The sequence below is a fragment of the Oncorhynchus mykiss genome, chromosome 22 (genome assembly GCF_057628025.1).
Source record: "Oncorhynchus mykiss isolate SJ-2025 chromosome 22, ASM5762802v1, whole genome shotgun sequence".
Taxonomy (NCBI): Eukaryota; Metazoa; Chordata; class Actinopteri; order Salmoniformes; family Salmonidae; genus Oncorhynchus; species Oncorhynchus mykiss.
Window position 1 is genome coordinate 49,705,662 of NC_143043.1, and position 19,907 is coordinate 49,725,568.

Genomic DNA, 19,907 nt, shown 5'->3' on the forward strand with positions numbered 1-19,907 from the left:
TAGTGATGCACTATATTCTAGTGATGTACTATATTCTAGGGATGTACTATATTCCAGTGATGTACTATATTCTAGGGATGTACTATATTCTAGTGATGCAATGTATTCTAGTGATGCACTATATTCTAGTGATGCACTATATTCTAGTGATGCAATGTATTCTAGTGATGCACTATAGTCTAGTGATTAACTATATTCTAGTGATGCACTATATTCTAGTGATGTACTATATTCTAGGGATGTACTATATTCCAGTGATGTACTATATTCTAGGGATGTACTATATTCCAGTGATGCACTATATTCTAGTGATGCACTATATTCTAGTGATGCACTATATTCTAGTGATGCAATGTATTCTAGTGATGCACTATATTCTAGTGATGCACTATATTCTAGTGATGCAATGTATTCTAGTGATGCACTATATTCTAGTGATGCACTATATTCTAGTGATGCACTATATTCCAGTGATGTACTATATTCTAGGGATGTACTATATTCTAGTGATGCAATGTATGCTAGTGATGTACTATATTCTAGTGATGTACTATATTCTAGTGATGTACTATATTCTAGTGATGTACTATATTCTAGTGATGTACTATATTCTAGTGATGTACTATATTCTAGGGATGTACTATATTCTAGGGATGTACTATATTCTAGTGATGCAATGTATTCTAGTGATGTACTATATTCTAGTGATGTACTATATTCTAGTGATGTACTATATTCTAGTGATGTACTATATTCTAGTGATGTACTATATTCTAGTGATGTACTATATTCTAGGGATGTACTATATTCTAGTGATGCAATGTATTCTAGTGATGTACTATATTCTAGTGATGTACTATATTCTAGTGATGTACTATATTCTAGTGATGTGCTATATTCCAGTGATGTACTATATTCTAGGGATGTACTATATTCTAGTGATGCAATGTATTCTAGTGATGCACTATATTCTAGTGATGCACTATATTCTAGTGATGTACTATATTCTAGTGATGCACTATATTCTAGTGATGCACTATATTCTAGTGATGCAATGTATTCTAGTGATGCACTATATTCTAGTGATGCACTATATTCTAGTGATGCACTATATTCTAGTGATGCACTATATTCTAGTGATGCAATGTATTCTAGTGATGCACTATATTCTAGTGATGCACTATATTCTAGTGATGCACTATATTCCAGTGATGTACTATATTCTAGGGATGTACTATATTCTAGTGATGCAATGTATTCTAGTGATGTACTATATTCTAGTGATGTACTATATTCTAGTGATGTACTATATTCTAGTGATGTACTATATTCTAGTGATGTACTATATTCTAGTGATGCACTATATTCTAGTGATGCACTATATTCTAGTGATGCACTATATTCTAGGGATGTACTATATTCTAGGGATGTACTATATTCTAGGGATGTACTATATTCCAGTGATGCACTATATTCTAGTGATGCACTATATTCTAGTGATGCACTATATTCTAGTGATGCACTATATTCTAGTGATGCACTATAGTCTAGTGATTAACTATATTCTAGTGATGCAATGTATTCTAGTGATGCACTATATTCTAGTGATGCACTATATTCTAGTGATGCAATGTATTCTAGTGATGCACTATAGTCTAGTGATTAACTATATTCTAGTGATGCACTATATTCTAGTGATGTACTATATTCTAGTGATGCACTATAGTCTAGTGATTAACTATATTCTAGTGATGCACTATAGTCTAGTGATTAACTATATTCTAGTGATGCACTATATTCTAGTGATGTACTATATTCTAGGGATGTACTATATTCTAGTGATGCAATGTATTCTAGTGATGCACTATATTCCAGTGATGTACTATATTCTAGGGATGTACTATATTCTAGTGATGCAATGTATTCTAGTGATGCACTATATTCTAGTGATGCACTATATTCTAGTGATGCACTATAGTCTAGTGATTAACTATATTCTAGTGATGCACTATAGTCTAGTGATTAACTATATTCTAGTGATGCACTATATTCTAGTGATGTACTATATTCTAGGGATGTACTATATTCTAGTGATGCAATGTATTCTAGTGATGCACTATATTCTAGTGATGCACTATAGTCTAGTGATTAACTATATTCTAGTGATGCACTATATTCTAGTGATGTACTATATTCTAGGGATGTACTATATTCCAGTGATGCACTATATTCTAGTGATGCACTATATTCTAGTGATGTACTATATTCTAGGGATGTACTATATTCTAGTGATGCAATGTATTCTAGTGATGCACTATATTCCAGTGATGTACTATATTCTAGTGATGCACTATATTCTAGTGATGTACTATATTCTAGGGATGTACTATATTCCAGTGATGTACTATATTCTAGGGATGTACTATATTCTAGTGATGCAATGTATTCTAGTGATGCACTATATTCTAGTGATGCACTATATTCTAGTGATGCAATGTATTCTAGTGATGCACTATAGTCTAGTGATTAACTATATTCTAGTGATGCACTATATTCTAGTGATGTACTATATTCCAGTGATGTACTATATTCTAGGGATGTACTATATTCTAGTGATGCAATGTATTCTAGTGATGCACTATATTCTAGTGATGCACTATATTCTAGTGATGCAATGTATTCTAGTGATGCACTATATTCTAGTGATGCACTATATTCTAGTGATGCACTATATTCTAGTGATGCAATGTATTCTAGTGATGCACTATATTCTAGTGATGCACTATATTCTAGTGATGCACTATATTCCAGTGATGTACTATATTCTAGGGATGTACTATATTCTAGTGATGCAATGTATTCTAGTGATGTACTATATTCTAGTGATGTACTATATTCTAGTGATGTACTATATTCTAGTGATGTACTATATTCTAGTGATGTACTATATTCTAGTGATGTACTATATTCTAGGGATGTACTATATTCTAGTGATGCAATGTATTCTAGTGATGTACTATATTCTAGTGATGTACTATATTCTAGTGATGTACTATATTCTAGTGATGTACTATATTCTAGTGATGTACTATATTCTAGTGATGTACTATATTCTAGTGATGTACTATATTCTAGGGATGTACTATATTCTAGTGATGCAATGTATTCTAGTGATGTACTATATTCTAGTGATGTACTATATTCTAGTGATGTACTATATTCTAGTGATGTGCTATATTCCAGTGATGTACTATATTCTAGGGATGTACTATATTCTAGTGATGCAATGTATTCTAGTGATGCACTATATTCTAGTGATGCACTATATTCTAGTGATGTACTATATTCTAGTGATGCACTATATTCTAGTGATGCAATGTATTCTAGTGATGCACTATATTCTAGTGATGCACTATATTCTAGTGATGCACTATATTCTAGTGATGCACTATATTCTAGTGATGCAATGTATTCTAGTGATGCAATGTATTCTAGTGATGCACTATATTCTAGTGATTAACTATATTCTAGTGATGCACTATATTCTAGTAGTGATGCACTATATTCTAGTGATGTTCTATATTCTAGTGATGCACTATATTCTAGTGATGCACTATATTCTAGTAGTGATGCACTATATTCTAGTGATGTTCTATATTCTAGTGATGCACTATATTCTAGTGATGCACTATATTCTAGTGATGCACTATATTCTAGTGATGCACTATATTCTAGTGATTAACTATATTCTAGTGATGCACTATATTCTAGTGATGCACTATATTCTAGTGATTAACTATATTCTAGTGATGCACTATATTCTAGTGATGCACTATATTCTAGTGATGCACTATATTCTAGTGATGCAATGTATTCTAGTGATGCACTATATTCTAGTGATGCACTATATTCTAGTGATGCACTATATTCCAGTGATGTACTATATTCTAGGGATGTACTATATTCTAGTGATGCAATGTATTCTAGTGATGTACTATATTCTAGTGATGTACTATATTCTAGTGATGTACTATATTCTAGTGATGTACTATATTCTAGTGATGTACTATATTCTAGTGATGTACTATATTCTAGGGATGTACTATATTCTAGTGATGCAATGTATTCTAGTGATGTACTATATTCTAGTGATGTACTATATTCTAGTGATGTACTATATTCTAGTGATGTACTATATTCTAGTGATGTACTATATTCTAGTGATGTACTATATTCTAGGGATGTACTATATTCTAGTGATGCAATGTATTCTAGTGATGTACTATATTCTAGTGATGTACTATATTCTAGTGATGTACTATATTCTAGTGATGTGCTATATTCCAGTGATGTACTATATTCTAGGGATGTACTATATTCTAGTGATGCAATGTATTCTAGTGATGCACTATATTCTAGTGATGCACTATATTCTAGTGATGTACTATATTCTAGTGATGCACTATATTCTAGTGATGCAATGTATTCTAGTGATGCACTATATTCTAGTGATGCACTATATTCTAGTGATGCACTATATTCTAGTGATGCACTATATTCTAGTGATGCAATGTATTCTAGTGATGCAATGTATTCTAGTGATGCACTATATTCTAGTGATTAACTATATTCTAGTGATGCACTATATTCTAGTAGTGATGCACTATATTCTAGTGATGTTCTATATTCTAGTGATGCACTATATTCTAGTGATGCACTATATTCTAGTAGTGATGCACTATATTCTAGTGATGTTCTATATTCTAGTGATGCACTATATTCTAGTGATGCACTATATTCTAGTGATGCACTATATTCTAGTGATGCACTATATTCTAGTGATTAACTATATTCTAGTGATGCACTATATTCTAGTGATGCACTATATTCTAGTGATTAACTATATTCTAGTGATGCACTATATTCTAGTGATGCACTATATTCTAGTGATGCACTATATTCTAGTGATGAACTATATTCTAGTGATGCACTATATTCTAGTGATGCACTATATTCTAGTGATGCACTATATTCTAGTGATTAACTATATTCTAGTGATGCAATGTATTCTAGTGATGCACTATATTCTAGTAGTGATGCACTATATTCTAGTGATGCACTATATTCTAGTGATGCACTATATTCTAGTGATGCAATGTATTCTAGTGATGCACTATATTCTAGTAGTGATGCACTATATTCTAGTGATGCACTATATTCTAGTGATTAACTATATTCTAGTGATGCACTATATTCTAGTAGTGATGCACTATATTCTAGTGATGCACTATATTCTAGTAGTGATGCACTATATTCTAGTGATGTTCTATATTCTAGTGATGCACTATATTCTAGTGATGCACTATATTCTAGTGATTAACTATATTCTAGTGATGCACTATATTCTAGTGATGTTCTATATTCTAGTGATGCACTATATTCTAGTGATGCACTATATTCTAGTGATGTTCTATATTCTAGTGATGCACTATATTCTAGTGATGTTCTATATTCTAGTGATGCACTATATTCTAGTGATGCACTATATTCTAGTGATGCACTATATTCTAGTGATGCACTATATTCTAGTGATTAACTATATTCTAGTGATGCACTATATTCTAGTGATGCACTATATTCTAGTGATGCAATGTATTCTAGTGATGCACTATATTCTAGTGATGCACTATATTCTAGTGATGCACTATATTCTAGTGATGCAATGTATTCTAGTGATGCACTATATTCTAGTGATGCACTATATTCTAGTGATGCACTATATTCCAGTGATGTACTATATTCTAGGGATGTACTATATTCTAGTGATGCAATGTATTCTAGTGATGTACTATATTCTAGTGATGTACTATATTCTAGTGATGTACTATATTCTAGTGATGTACTATATTCTAGTGATGTACTATATTCTAGTGATGTACTATATTCTAGGGATGTACTATATTCTAGTGATGCAATGTATTCTAGTGATGTACTATATTCTAGTGATGTACTATATTCTAGTGATGTACTATATTCTAGTGATGTACTATATTCTAGTGATGTACTATATTCTAGTGATGTACTATATTCTAGGGATGTACTATATTCTAGTGATGCAATGTATTCTAGTGATGTACTATATTCTAGTGATGTACTATATTCTAGTGATGTACTATATTCTAGTGATGTGCTATATTCCAGTGATGTACTATATTCTAGGGATGTACTATATTCTAGTGATGCAATGTATTCTAGTGATGCACTATATTCTAGTGATGCACTATATTCTAGTGATGTACTATATTCTAGTGATGCACTATATTCTAGTGATGCAATGTATTCTAGTGATGCACTATATTCTAGTGATGCACTATATTCTAGTGATGCACTATATTCTAGTGATGCACTATATTCTAGTGATGCAATGTATTCTAGTGATGCAATGTATTCTAGTGATGCACTATATTCTAGTGATTAACTATATTCTAGTGATGCACTATATTCTAGTAGTGATGCACTATATTCTAGTGATGTTCTATATTCTAGTGATGCACTATATTCTAGTGATGCACTATATTCTAGTAGTGATGCACTATATTCTAGTGATGTTCTATATTCTAGTGATGCACTATATTCTAGTGATGCACTATATTCTAGTGATGCACTATATTCTAGTGATGCACTATATTCTAGTGATTAACTATATTCTAGTGATGCACTATATTCTAGTGATGCACTATATTCTAGTGATTAACTATATTCTAGTGATGCACTATATTCTAGTGATGCACTATATTCTAGTGATGCACTATATTCTAGTGATGAACTATATTCTAGTGATGCACTATATTCTAGTGATGCACTATATTCTAGTGATGCACTATATTCTAGTGATTAACTATATTCTAGTGATGCAATGTATTCTAGTGATGCACTATATTCTAGTAGTGATGCACTATATTCTAGTGATGCACTATATTCTAGTGATGCACTATATTCTAGTGATGCAATGTATTCTAGTGATGCACTATATTCTAGTAGTGATGCACTATATTCTAGTGATGCACTATATTCTAGTGATTAACTATATTCTAGTGATGCACTATATTCTAGTAGTGATGCACTATATTCTAGTGATGCACTATATTCTAGTAGTGATGCACTATATTCTAGTGATGTTCTATATTCTAGTGATGCACTATATTCTAGTGATGCACTATATTCTAGTGATTAACTATATTCTAGTGATGCACTATATTCTAGTGATGTTCTATATTCTAGTGATGCACTATATTCTAGTGATGCACTATATTCTAGTGATGTTCTATATTCTAGTGATGCACTATATTCTAGTGATGCACTATATTCTAGTGATGCAATGTATTCTAGTGATGCACTATATTCTAGTAGTGATGCACTATATTCTAGTGATGTTCTGTATTCTAGTGATGCACTATATTCTAGTGATGTACTATATTCTAGTAGTGATGCACTATATTCTAGTGATGCAATGTATTCTAGTGATGCACTATATTCTAGTGATGCACTATATTCTAGTGATGCACTATATTCTAGTGATGCAATGTATTCTAGTGATGCACTATATTCTAGTGATGCACTATATTCTAGTGATGCACTATATTCTAGTAGTGATGCACTATATTCTAGTGATGCAATGTATTCTAGTGATGCACTATATTCTAGTGATGCACTATATTCTAGTGATGCAATGTATTCTAGTGATGCACTATATTCTAGTGATGGACTATATTCTAGTGATTAACTATATTCTAGTGATGCACTATATTCTAGTGATGCAATGTATTCTAGTGATGCACTATATTCTAGTAGTGATGCACTATATTCTAGTAGTGGTGCACTATATTCTAGTAGTGATGCACTATATTCTAGTGATGCACTATATTCTAGTAGTGATGCACTATATTCTAGTGATGCACTATATTCTAGTGATGCACTATATTCTAGTGATGCACTATATTCTAGTAGTGATGCACTATATTCTAGTAGTGATGCACTATATTCTAGTAGTGATGCACTATATTCTAGTGATGCACTATATTCTAGTGATGAACTATATTCTAGTGATTAACTATATTCTAGTGATGCAATGTATTCTAGTGATGCACTATATTCTAGTGATGCACTATATTCTAGTAGTGATGCACTATATTCTAGTGATGCACTATATTCTAGTGATGCACTATATTCTAGTGATGCACTATATTCTAGTGATGCACTATATTCTAGTGATGCACTATATTCTAGTGATGCAATGTATTCTAGTGATGCACTATATTCTAGTAGTGATGCACTATATTCTAGTGATGCACTATATTCTAGTGATTAACTATATTCTAGTGATGCACTATATTCTAGTAGTGATGCACTATATTCTAGTGATGCACTATATTCTAGTAGTGATGCACTATATTCTAGTGATGTTCTATATTCTAGTGATGCACTATATTCTAGTGATGCACTATATTCTAGTGATTAACTATATTCTAGTGATGCACTATATTCTAGTGATGTTCTATATTCTAGTGATGCACTATATTCTAGTGATGCACTATATTCTAGTGATGTTCTATATTCTAGTGATGCACTATATTCTAGTGATGCACTATATTCTAGTGATGCAATGTATTCTAGTGATGCACTATATTCTAGTAGTGATGCACTATATTCTAGTGATGTTCTGTATTCTAGTGATGCACTATATTCTAGTGATGTACTATATTCTAGTAGTGATGCACTATATTCTAGTGATGCAATGTATTCTAGTGATGCACTATATTCTAGTGATGCACTATATTCTAGTGATGCACTATATTCTAGTGATGCAATGTATTCTAGTGATGCACTATATTCTAGTGATGCACTATATTCTAGTGATGCACTATATTCTAGTAGTGATGCACTATATTCTAGTGATGCAATGTATTCTAGTGATGCACTATATTCTAGTGATGCACTATATTCTAGTGATGCAATGTATTCTAGTGATGCACTATATTCTAGTGATGGACTATATTCTAGTGATTAACTATATTCTAGTGATGCACTATATTCTAGTGATGCAATGTATTCTAGTGATGCACTATATTCTAGTAGTGATGCACTATATTCTAGTGATGCACTATATTCTAGTGATGCACAATATTCTAGTGATGCACTATATTCTAGTGATTAACTATATTCTAGTGATGCACTATATTCTAGTGATGCAATGTATTCTAGTGATGCACTATATTCTAGTAGTGATGCACTATATTCTAGTAGTGATGCACTATATTCTAGTGATGCACTATATTCTAGTAGTGATGCACTATATTCTAGTGATGCACTATATTCTAGTGATGCACTATATTCTAGTGATGCACTATATTCTAGTAGTGATGCACTATATTCTAGTAGTGATGCACTATATTCTAGTAGTGATGCACTATATTCTAGTGATGCACTATATTCTAGTGATGCACTATATTCTAGTGATGCACTATATTCTAGTGATGCACTATATTCTAGTGATGCACTATATTCTAGTGATGCACTATATTCTAGTGATGAACTATATTCTAGTGATTAACTATATTCTAGTGATGCAATGTATTCTAGTGATGCACTATATTCTAGTGATGCACTATATTCTAGTAGTGATGCACTATATTCTAGTGATGCACTATATTCTAGTGATGCACTATATTCTAGTGATGCACTATATTCTAGTGATGCACTATATTCTAGTAGTGATGCAATGTATTCTAGTGATGCAATGTATTCTAGTGATGCACTATATTCTAGTGATGCACTATATTCTAGTAGTGATGCACTATATTCTAGTGATGCACTATATTCTATTAGTGATGCACTATATTCTAGTGATGCACTATATTCTAGTAGTGATGCACTATATTCTAGTGATGCACTATATTCTAGTGATGCACAATATTCTAGTGATGCACTATATTCTAGTGATGCACTATATTCTAGTGATGCAATGTATTCCAGTGATTAACTATATTCTAGTGATGCAATGTATTCTAGTACCAAATGCAGAAAACCCAGGCTACTAACTTAGATTTCCTGATTCTCTGGTTCTGTGGAGAGGTCTGATACTGCAGGTTCACAGCTGTTGAGGCTGCAGCAGCAGGACCTTGGCAGGCCGGCAGCAGTGTGGGTGAGTGGGTGTTTGGCTGGTGGATGCTCTGGTGGCCTCTAGCCTCTTTCTTCCCTGTGCTCTCACCTCCACCATATGAAAACAGCTGGTCCTCTGTGGTGGGCACTGTAGCTCCCTTACATCCTGTAGTTAGGAGGGAGACTCGTGTAGGGAGAGAGAGCAGGGAACCAGAAAGCTATGGAGAGGGAAGCTAGCTATGGTGGTGCTATATTGGACAGATGTCATTTAAATATTGTTTTATTTTATTGAGGCAATTGACAGTTTAATTAACACTGATATAAGTGAGTGTAATAATGCAAAACATGAACCTATTTCCCATGGGTCAGTAATGAGGATTGCCCTCTTGTGATTGTAAGAGGTCACTACATACAGGAATACAGGAAGTAGAGAAAGTCTTAGTTCCAATGACTGCCCTTATGCGGAGATGGACGGAATGAGGAGAGGGAGAGAGCTTGGTGAACAAGGAGAGGAGTACGTGGGTGGAGGAGTGACAGAGTAGAGAAGGAGAAGATGGTGGTGTAGATTGTAGAACGATAGAATGGGGGGTGAAGATTGTAGAATGAGAGAATAAGGAGAGAAAGGGGGGGTGAAGATTGTAGAATGAGAGAATAAGGAGAGAAAGGGGGGGTGAAGATTGTAGAATGAGAGAATAAGGAGAGAAAGGGGGGTGAAGATTGTAGAATGAGAGAATAAGGGGAGAAAGGGGGGGGGTGAAGATTGTAGAACGATAGAATGGGGGGGTGAAGATTGTAGAATGAGAGAATGAGGGGAGAAGGGGGGGGGTGAAGATTGTAGAATGAGAGAATAAGGAGAGAAAGGGGGGTGAAGATTGTAGAATAAGGGGAGAAAGGGGGGTGAAGATTGTAGAATGAGAGAATAAGGGGAGAAAGGGGGGGGGGGTGAAGATTGTAAAACGATAGAATGGGGGGGTGAAGGTTATCCAGCCAAAGGGGCGGGACTGTTACTATAAACACTGGCATAACTGTGCTACGTTCTGCTCCAGTGAAAACCGTTCAAAAGAATGCAGCTTGGTTAAACAGCTCAACTCCCCTGCCTGTCTGCTATGCTTCTGTCTTCTTTTCCAACAGCTCAACTCCCCTGCCTGCCTGCTATGCTTCTGTCTTCTTAGGGGTTTTCCAGCAGCTCAACTCCCCTGCCTGCCTGCTATGCTTCTGTCTTCTTAGGGGTTTTCCAGCAGCTCAACTCCCCTGCCTGCCTGCTATGCTTCTGTCTTCTTTTCCAGCAGGACATGTGGCTTTAACTGCAGTCCCTGACATCCCTTTGTGCCTCTAAATGTGACCCACCACCTCGATTCAGTCTTATGTAGCAACATTTTTATTTATTTATTTATTTATTTTTTACATTGGATAAAAGTAGAGACTCTGAGCTAGAAAATTGTATATTAAAAAAATTGCAGTTGAAGTACAGTGGGAAAATAATTCTGCTTTGAAAGTTAACTTTGTAACCCCACTTTTGATCAAAAATGGCCCTTAAATGTTTTGGTACACCTACTGGAGAGCTCTTCTTTGTCTATACCTATGCATCATTGTTCACACCATCTTAAGACTGAGCCCCACCCATCTCTTGTGCTAAACAGAGTGAGTAAGGTAGTGTAGTAAACAACCAAAAATAGTAACCTACAATAAGGTCAAACTCCAGGTAAAAATACACTTTTTCTAGTCCTTGGCCAATATCCTAATCTGACTTCGAAAGTGTCCAGGTAAAACATATTTTATTCATATTTTATCATTAGATGCTCACCCAGACACTTGTCTAAATTGATGGGTCATGTGAAAGAAATGCCATAGCTAGCCACATGAAATGCTGTAGTATGAATCTGCAGGTAGCTAAAGCTAACTAAGTTCAATGCTAGCTAGCTAACATTTGGCCATAACTAGCAAATGCAAATGGATTTCTGAGATACAAATAATATTACTACACAGATCAAACACGTAACGTTCGCTAGCGAGCCAGCAAGCTAACGTTCGCTAGCTAACAGTACGCTTTAACTTGCAATGGATGTGACTTTGACAAAATTTGAAACGTATAATATCTGAAAATGTAGCTAGACTCTTACCCATATACATGGATGAACGCTTCATGACAGCATGTCTTTTTGGTAAATTTTTTATTTTACCAGGTCAGTTGACTGAGAACACATTCTCATTTACAGCAACAACCTGGGGAATAGTTACAGGGGAGGGGAATGAGTCAATTAGAAGCTGGGGATGATTAGGTGGACATGGTGGTATGAGGGCCAGATTGGGAATTTAGATAGGACAACGGGGTTAACACCCCTCCTCTTACGATAAGTGCCATGGGATCTATAGCGACAACAGAGAGTTAGGACACCTGTTTAATGTCCCATCAGAAAGGGGCATTGGAATCATTTTTTACACCAGAGGAAAGAGTGTCTTCTCCTGGCCCTCCCATCCAGGACCAACCCTGCTTAGCTCCAGAGGCAAGCCAGCAGTGGTATTCAGGGTGCTGCTGGCGGTTTGTAGCTAGCTACAGCTTGATTGACCCGTTGTTGTGTCAAGGACTCCGGCTCACACTGACCTCATGCAGAAAGTAGTCCATCACAACTTTATCCCAATGATCTTTGTCGATAGCGCCTGCTAAATTGTCTAAATCTTTCAAAAATGTGTATAAAAATAATATTTAAAAAAAGATATGTTAAAGTGCCTCTCCTGTGAAGTAGTGCCGTGCGACATACGCCTAGTTTCATGAAACGTGTCATGAATGAGTCGTTTTTTTTTCAAAAGTCAGGGAAGCTATAATGGGTTGCCTTGGTGTTGGCTGTGTATGTTCCCATGGGACAGGAAAATAAGTAGTGAGTGACAAACAGCCAGATGACCATCTCTGACCTAGACTTGATGGAGGAATGGACTTCCTAGGTGAGCTGGGTTGCCACTAGATCAGCTTCAAAGAGCACTGTGCCATCGTCAGTCCCCATGGTGATACTGGGAACAGGGAAGTGGTCACAGGGACAGTCCCACCCCCCCCACCCTCCACTCTGTCTGCTCCTCTGTGTCCCACCTCTCTGGGCCTCCATAAGAGGAGAGGCGGGGGAGGTTTTGAGCAATCTTCTGGGAGTGAAGGGAGGGGAATGGTTTCTATGGAGCCACCCACTATCCATGCAAGCAGTCATATTGCACTCAGTCACTACTGCAAATGTCTCTGTTGTTTGTCTGTTGCATTCCTCTTGATCCACAATGTCCTAGAGGGATTTTATTTTTAACTAGGCAAGTCAGTTAAGAACAAATTCTTATTTTACAATGACAGTGATACAGCTCAGGATCAAACCAGGGTCTGTAGTGACGCCTCTTAACACTGAGATGCAGTGCCTTAGACCGCTGCGCCACTCGGGAGCCCCTAAGAGGTGTTGAGATCCAGTCCTGAATGTGCTCTTGTGATCGCTGATCCTTGATTAAACTTGCAGATAGACTTTTCTGAGGGGATTTTCTGTGAAATGTCATCAGAATGAGTCTTTAAAACCGAGGAACAATATCATCCATAGTCTAAGTACACATTTATCATTGAGTGATTGAGTGATTGAGCTAGTGAATGCCAGCCAGCCCACCATACAGTCAATAGGTAATTCACTACTGCACCAGGTATTTCTCTAACTTACCATGTATGTTTCTGTCTTTCACAGCAAAGAGCCTCAGGCAAGGTGTTGTTTGACCTGGTGTGTACCCACCTGAACCTCGTTGAGGGAGACTACTTCGGCCTAGAATACCAAGACCACAAGATGATGGTGAGTGAAGAAATAGACACAGTCCTTAAGGGTTGTTTCTGGACTGGGTGTTAGCTTGTATCTTCTTCATGTGTTAGTGTAGAAGCCTTGAATTTATCTCTCTATGCTGACTGAAGGGCCGTTTGCTTTCCTTATGTTCACAGGTTTGGTTAGACCTCCTAAAGCCTATTGTCAAGCAACTGAGACGTAAGTACGCTGACTTCATTATATACTTTTACATGGCTGGCAATGGACAGTTCATGCTTCATTTGCTTCAACTAACACTGGTGGTATGGTTGCTAACAGAAGAAAATGAATCAAACCTTACAAAGAAACATGAAATGTCTTTGAAAGTAGACAGTTAGGGGACTTAATTTAGTTGTAGAGGAAGTCTCAACACCCTGTCTCGTCCAAGCAAACTTAAAGTGATGCTCCAGGACTTTTTTAAAATCATTTCAGCTAGTAGTTTTGAAAGTGGTACCCGTTATTTGTGTACCACTTGTCATCCAATTGTGTACTACTATCAAGAACCGTCTGTGTAGGGTTCTTCAAAGAACTCCCTGCATATGACTCTACCTAGAACCCTATGACTGGTTCTGCCTAGAACCCTCTATGATGGTTTCTACCCAGAACCATTTTATCTTTGGCGGGTTCTTCTTAGAACCCCCTATGAAGGGTTCTACCAAAAAACATTTTATCTTATTAACCATTTAACATGTCATTTTTTTATGAGAATACATTACAAGGCCTTTCATTGAGGGCATAGTTATTCCTTAACACAGTGGTGTTAGGAATCTCCTGGTTTACAGGCCACGTCAGGCCTTCACGTCACGTTATGCGGACTTGCAACGTGGTATAATTCCTATTGGAATCCAACCAGAATTAGGATAGCCAACAAGTAGAATTGTTAATCACCCACAACCTGCATTTAGATTGACTGCCAGGGTAGGGAGCGTTGAATACTGAGACTACCTCAATCATCTAAACTAGAACAACCATCTCAGTTAACGGGTGGAATAAATCTAGATACTAATAGATTGGATTAGTTTTGAATTCTGTGTGTTGTTTATCTTTATGTAGCATAACATTTATCAACCAATCAATGTACATGCAAAAACACAGATATTACAGTAAAACAAACTATTCTTAAAAGCTTCCTGAAATAAAGCATGTTGGGAAATATGAAATATTGCCTTCCGAAAAATCCTTCTTGCCTTGCAAAGAATCATCAAGGAACCCTTTCTTCCAAAAAAAGGTTCTTAGGATGTTCAAGGTTCTAGGTAGAACCCTTTGCCTTACAAAGAACCCTTGTCTTCTAAAAAGGGTTCTTCTGATCAAAACAGTTCTTGGTAGAACTCGATCCCTCCGCATAGAATCCTTTTGGAACCATTTTTTCTAAGAGTGTACCATTCCCCGTTCAAAGGCATCCTCTGAATGGCACACACACACAATCCATGTCTCAAGTGTCTCAAGGCTTAAAAATCCTTCTTTAATCTACACTCATTGAAGTGGATTTAACAAGTAACATCATAAGGGATCATATCTTTCATGTCGTGGAAAGAGCAGGTGTCCTTAATGTTTTGTACACTCAGTGTATATTTTTTTTTGTTGCAATTTGTATGATATGTTACGAATCTGTCGTGCTTAAGAACCCAAACTACATCTTTATTCACACACAGAGACCATCTATCTTCCAGACTGAGGCTCGGCTGTTAAAACTTGTACATCTCGAGTCATAAAGCTTTCAAGTCTTCTGGAAGACTGGCTTGCTCATCTACAAACAAGGGTTTGTGGTGCATAAGAGCAAGTACACTGCTTGTTATGATCTCATTGGTCAGTGAGACAAAAGCAAAGGAATCATAGAGATCCGGTTCTAATTCCTAATTCTATGATAGGAATCTCCAGATAATGTGTTTAGAATGTGTTTAGAATGTGTTTTCTAATCCTATGATAGGAATCTCCAGATAATGTGTTTAGAATGTGTTCTCTAATCTCCAAATCTCCAGATAATGTGTTTAGAATGTGTTCTCTAATCCTATGAAAGGAATCTCCAGATAATGTGTTTAGAATGTGTTCTCTAATCCTATGATAGGAATCTCCAGATAATGTGTTTAGAATGTGTTCTCTAATCCTATGATAGGAATCTCCAGATAATGTGTTTAGAATGTGTTCTTTAATTCTATGATAGGAATCTCCAGATAATGTGTTTAGAATGTGTTCTCTAATCCTATGATAGGAATCTCCAGATAATGTGTTTAGAATGTGTTCTCTAATCCTATGATAGGAATCTCCAGATAATGTGTTTAGAATGTGTTCTCTAATCTCCAAATCTCCAGATAATGTGTTTAGAATGTGTTCTCTAATCCTATGAAAGGAATCTCCAGATAATGTGTTTAGAATGTGTTCTCTAATCCTATGATAGGAATCTCCAGATAATGTGTTTAGAATGTGTTCTCTAATCCTATGATAGGAATCTCCAGATAATGTGTTTAGAATGTGTTCTCTAATCCTATGATAGGAATCTCCAAATCTCCAGATAATGTGTTTAGAATGTGTCCTCTAATCCTATGAAAGGAATCTCCAGATAATGTGTTTAGAATGTGTTCTCTAATTCTATGATAGGAATCTCCAGATAATGTGTTTAGAATGTTTTCTTTAATTCTATGATAGGAATCTCCAGATAATGTGTTTAGAATGTGTTCTCTAATTCTATGATAGGAATCTCCAGATAATGTGTTTAGAATGTTTTCTTTAATTCTATGATAGGAATCTCCAGATAATGTGTTTAGAATGTTTTCTTTAATTCTATGATAGGAATCTCCAGATAATGTGTTTAGAATGTTTTCTCTAATCCTATGATAGGAATCTCCAAATCTCCAGATAATGTGTTTAGAATGTGTCCTCTAATCCTATGAAAGGAATCTCCAGATAATGTGTTTAGAATGTGTCCTCTAATCCTATGAAAGGAATCTCCAGATAATGTGTTTAGAATGTGTTCTCTAATCCTATGATAGGAATCTCCAGATAATGTGTTTAGAATGTGTTCTTTAATTCTATGATAGGAATCTCCAGATAATGTGTTTAGAATGTGTTCTCTAATCCTATGATAGGAATCTCCAGATAATGTGTTTAGAATGTGTTCTCTAATCTCCAAATCTCCAGATAATGTGTTTAGAATGTGTTCTCTAATCCTATGAAAGGAATCTCCAGATAATGTGTTTAGAATGTGTTCTCTAATCCTATGATAGGAATCTCCAGATAATGTGTTTAGAATGTGTTCTCTAATTCTATGATAGGAATCTCCAGATAATGTGTTTAGAATGTTTTCTTTAATTCTATGATAGGAATCTCCAGATAATGTGTTTAGAATGTTTTCTTTAATTCTATGATAGGAATCTCCAGATAATGTGTTTAGAATGTTTTCTCTAATCCTATGATAGGAATCTCCAAATCTCCAGATAATGTGTTTAGAATGTGTCCTCTAATCCTATGAAAGGAATCTCCAGATAATGTGTTTAGAATGTGTCCTCTAATCCTATGAAAGGAATCTCCAGATAATGTGTTTAGAATGTGTTCTCTAATCTCCAAATCTCCAGATAATGTTTTAGAATGTGTTCTCTAATCCTATGAAAGGAATCTCCAGATAATGTGTTTAGAATGTGTTCTCTAATTCTATGATAGGAATCTCCAGATAATGTTTTTAGAATGTGTTCATTAATTCTATGATAGGAATCTCCAGATAATGTGTTTAGAATGTGTTCTCTAATTCTATGATAGGAATCTCCAGATAATGTGTTTAGAATGTGTTCTCTAATTCTATGATAGGAATCTCCAGATAATGTGTTTAGAATGTGTTCTCTAATCCTATGATAGGAATCTCCAGATAATGTGTTTAGAATGTGTTCTCTAATCTCCAAATCTCCAGATAATGTTTTAGAATGTGTTCTCTAATCCTATGAAAGGAATCTCCAGATAATGTGTTTAGAATGTGTTCTCTAATTCTATGATAGGAATCTCCAGATAATGTTTTTAGAATGTGTTCTTTAATTCTATGATAGGAATCTCCTGACAATGTGTTTAGAATGTGTTCTCTAATTCTATGATAGGAATCTCCAGATAATGTGTTTAGAATGTGTTCTCTGTATCTTCTTGGCTGTGACTCCTCCTCTATAACTATGCCATTATCTCACACCCACAGGGCCCAAGCACGTAGTCCTGAGATTTGTGGTGAAGTTCTTCCCCCCAGACCACGCCCAGCTACTGGAGGAATTGACCAGGTAAGACTAAACAGATAGAAGCCACTTCAGACAAACCCTCAGTCTACAAAAGCTCAGCTTTCCTCATCAGCAGGTGCTTAAAGCTCAGCTATAGGGTTTCCTCATTAGCAGGTGCTTAAAGCTCAGCTATAGGGTTTCCTCATCAGCAGGTGCTTAAAGCTCAGCTATAGGGTTTCCTCATCAGCAGGTGCTTAAAGCTCAGCTATAGGGTTTCCTCATCAGCAGGTGCTTAAAGCTCAGCTATAGGGTTTCCTCATCAGCAGGTGCTTAAAGCTCAGCTATAGGGTTTCCTCATCAGCAGGTGCTTAAAGCTCAGCTATAGGGTTTCCTCATCAGCAGGTGCTTAAAGCTCAGCTATAGGGTTTCCTCATCAGCAGGTGCTTAAAGCTCAGCTATAGGGTTTCCTCATCAGCAGGTGCTTAAAGCTCAGCTATAAGGTTTCCTCATCAGCAGGTGCTTAAAGGTCCAATGAGGCTGTTTTTATCTCAATATCAAATCATTTTCTGGGTAACAATGAAGTACCTTACTGTGGTTGTTTTTCATTAAAATTGTAATGTATAAAAAATAAAACAATAATAACTTCTTAGCTAAATGCAATTTCTCGAGCAATAATTTAGCTAGGACTGTCTGGAAGTGGTATGAGTGGGGAAGGGAAAACTGAAAACTAGTGTTATTGGCAGAGAGGTTTGGAACTCTCTTTCTTATTGGTTTATTAACTAATATACCACCTGGTGATGTCACCAGACAGGCCAAAACTCCATCCCACCAAAACAGGCTGACATTTCAGTCTGTCTTTATAAACAGCTCTTACACTAAAAGGGCATTATCATCATTTTCACAATATTATTCCAACCTCATAGTGTGGAAATATGCAGGTAACTGCCAAAATAAACGACACACCAAGATAAAGTGTCTTAATAGGGCGTTGGGCCACCACGAGCCGCCAGATCAGCTTTAATGCGGCTTGGCATAGATTCTACAGTGTCACCATTCTTCCACAAGAAATTCCATAATTCAGTATTTTGTTGATGGTGTTGGAAAACGCTGTTTCAGGCGCCTCTCCAGAATCTCCCATAAGTGTTCAATTAGGTTGAGATCTGGTGACTGAGGCACACACACACACAGGCAGACAGGCAGACAGACAGGCAGACAGGCAAACAGGCAGACAGGCAGACAGACAGACAGGCAGACAGGCAGGCAGGCAGACAGACAGACAGGCAGGCAGACAGGCAGGCAGACAGACAGACAGACAGGCAGGCAGGCAGGCAGACAGGCAGGCAGGCAGACAGACATACACTCTTTAAACCCCTGTGCTCCTTTGAGACCCCTCTGTCAGAAGTCACTGATCTCTTCTTCTAGTCATGGTAGCCAAAATAATGGGCAACTGGGCATTTTATACATGACCCTAAGCATGATGGGATAGTAATTGCTTCATTTACTCAGGAACCACACCTTTGTTGGAAGCACCTGCTTTCAATACACTTTTGATCCCTCATTTACTCAAGTGTTTCCTTTATTTTGGCAGTTACCTGTATATAAAACACAGAAAAATCTAAAATGTTATTGTCCTGAGCCTTTAATAATGTCTTTGTATTCAGCTGACAAGCTGTCGACACGGTCTGGTGTATAAACTGGTACAGTATACTGACTGCTCAGCACACAGCAGTTTCCATTAGAGTCAGTTCTGTGT

General features: G+C 36.1%; 1 protein-coding gene across 6 annotated transcripts in view; it reads left to right on the forward strand.

Moving 5' to 3' along the window:
- Positions 1–19,907, forward strand: part of LOC110502168 (FERM, ARHGEF and pleckstrin domain-containing protein 1) — a 148,048-nt gene that overhangs the window by 78,468 nt on the left and 49,673 nt on the right. For 4 of the 6 annotated variants that reach the window (XM_036959362.2, XM_036959364.2, XM_090216279.1 and 1 more), the window contains exons 3-5: positions 13,860–13,961; positions 14,105–14,147; positions 18,139–18,217. In XM_036959362.2, the coding sequence (XP_036815257.2) occupies positions 13,860–13,961; positions 14,105–14,147; positions 18,139–18,217 (224 nt within the window). Of the gene's footprint in view, positions 1–13,859; positions 13,962–14,104; positions 14,148–15,619; positions 15,727–18,138; positions 18,218–19,907 lie in introns of those variants that run through there. The other 2 variants (XR_016490682.1, XM_090216277.1) reach the window with 1 other exon arrangement.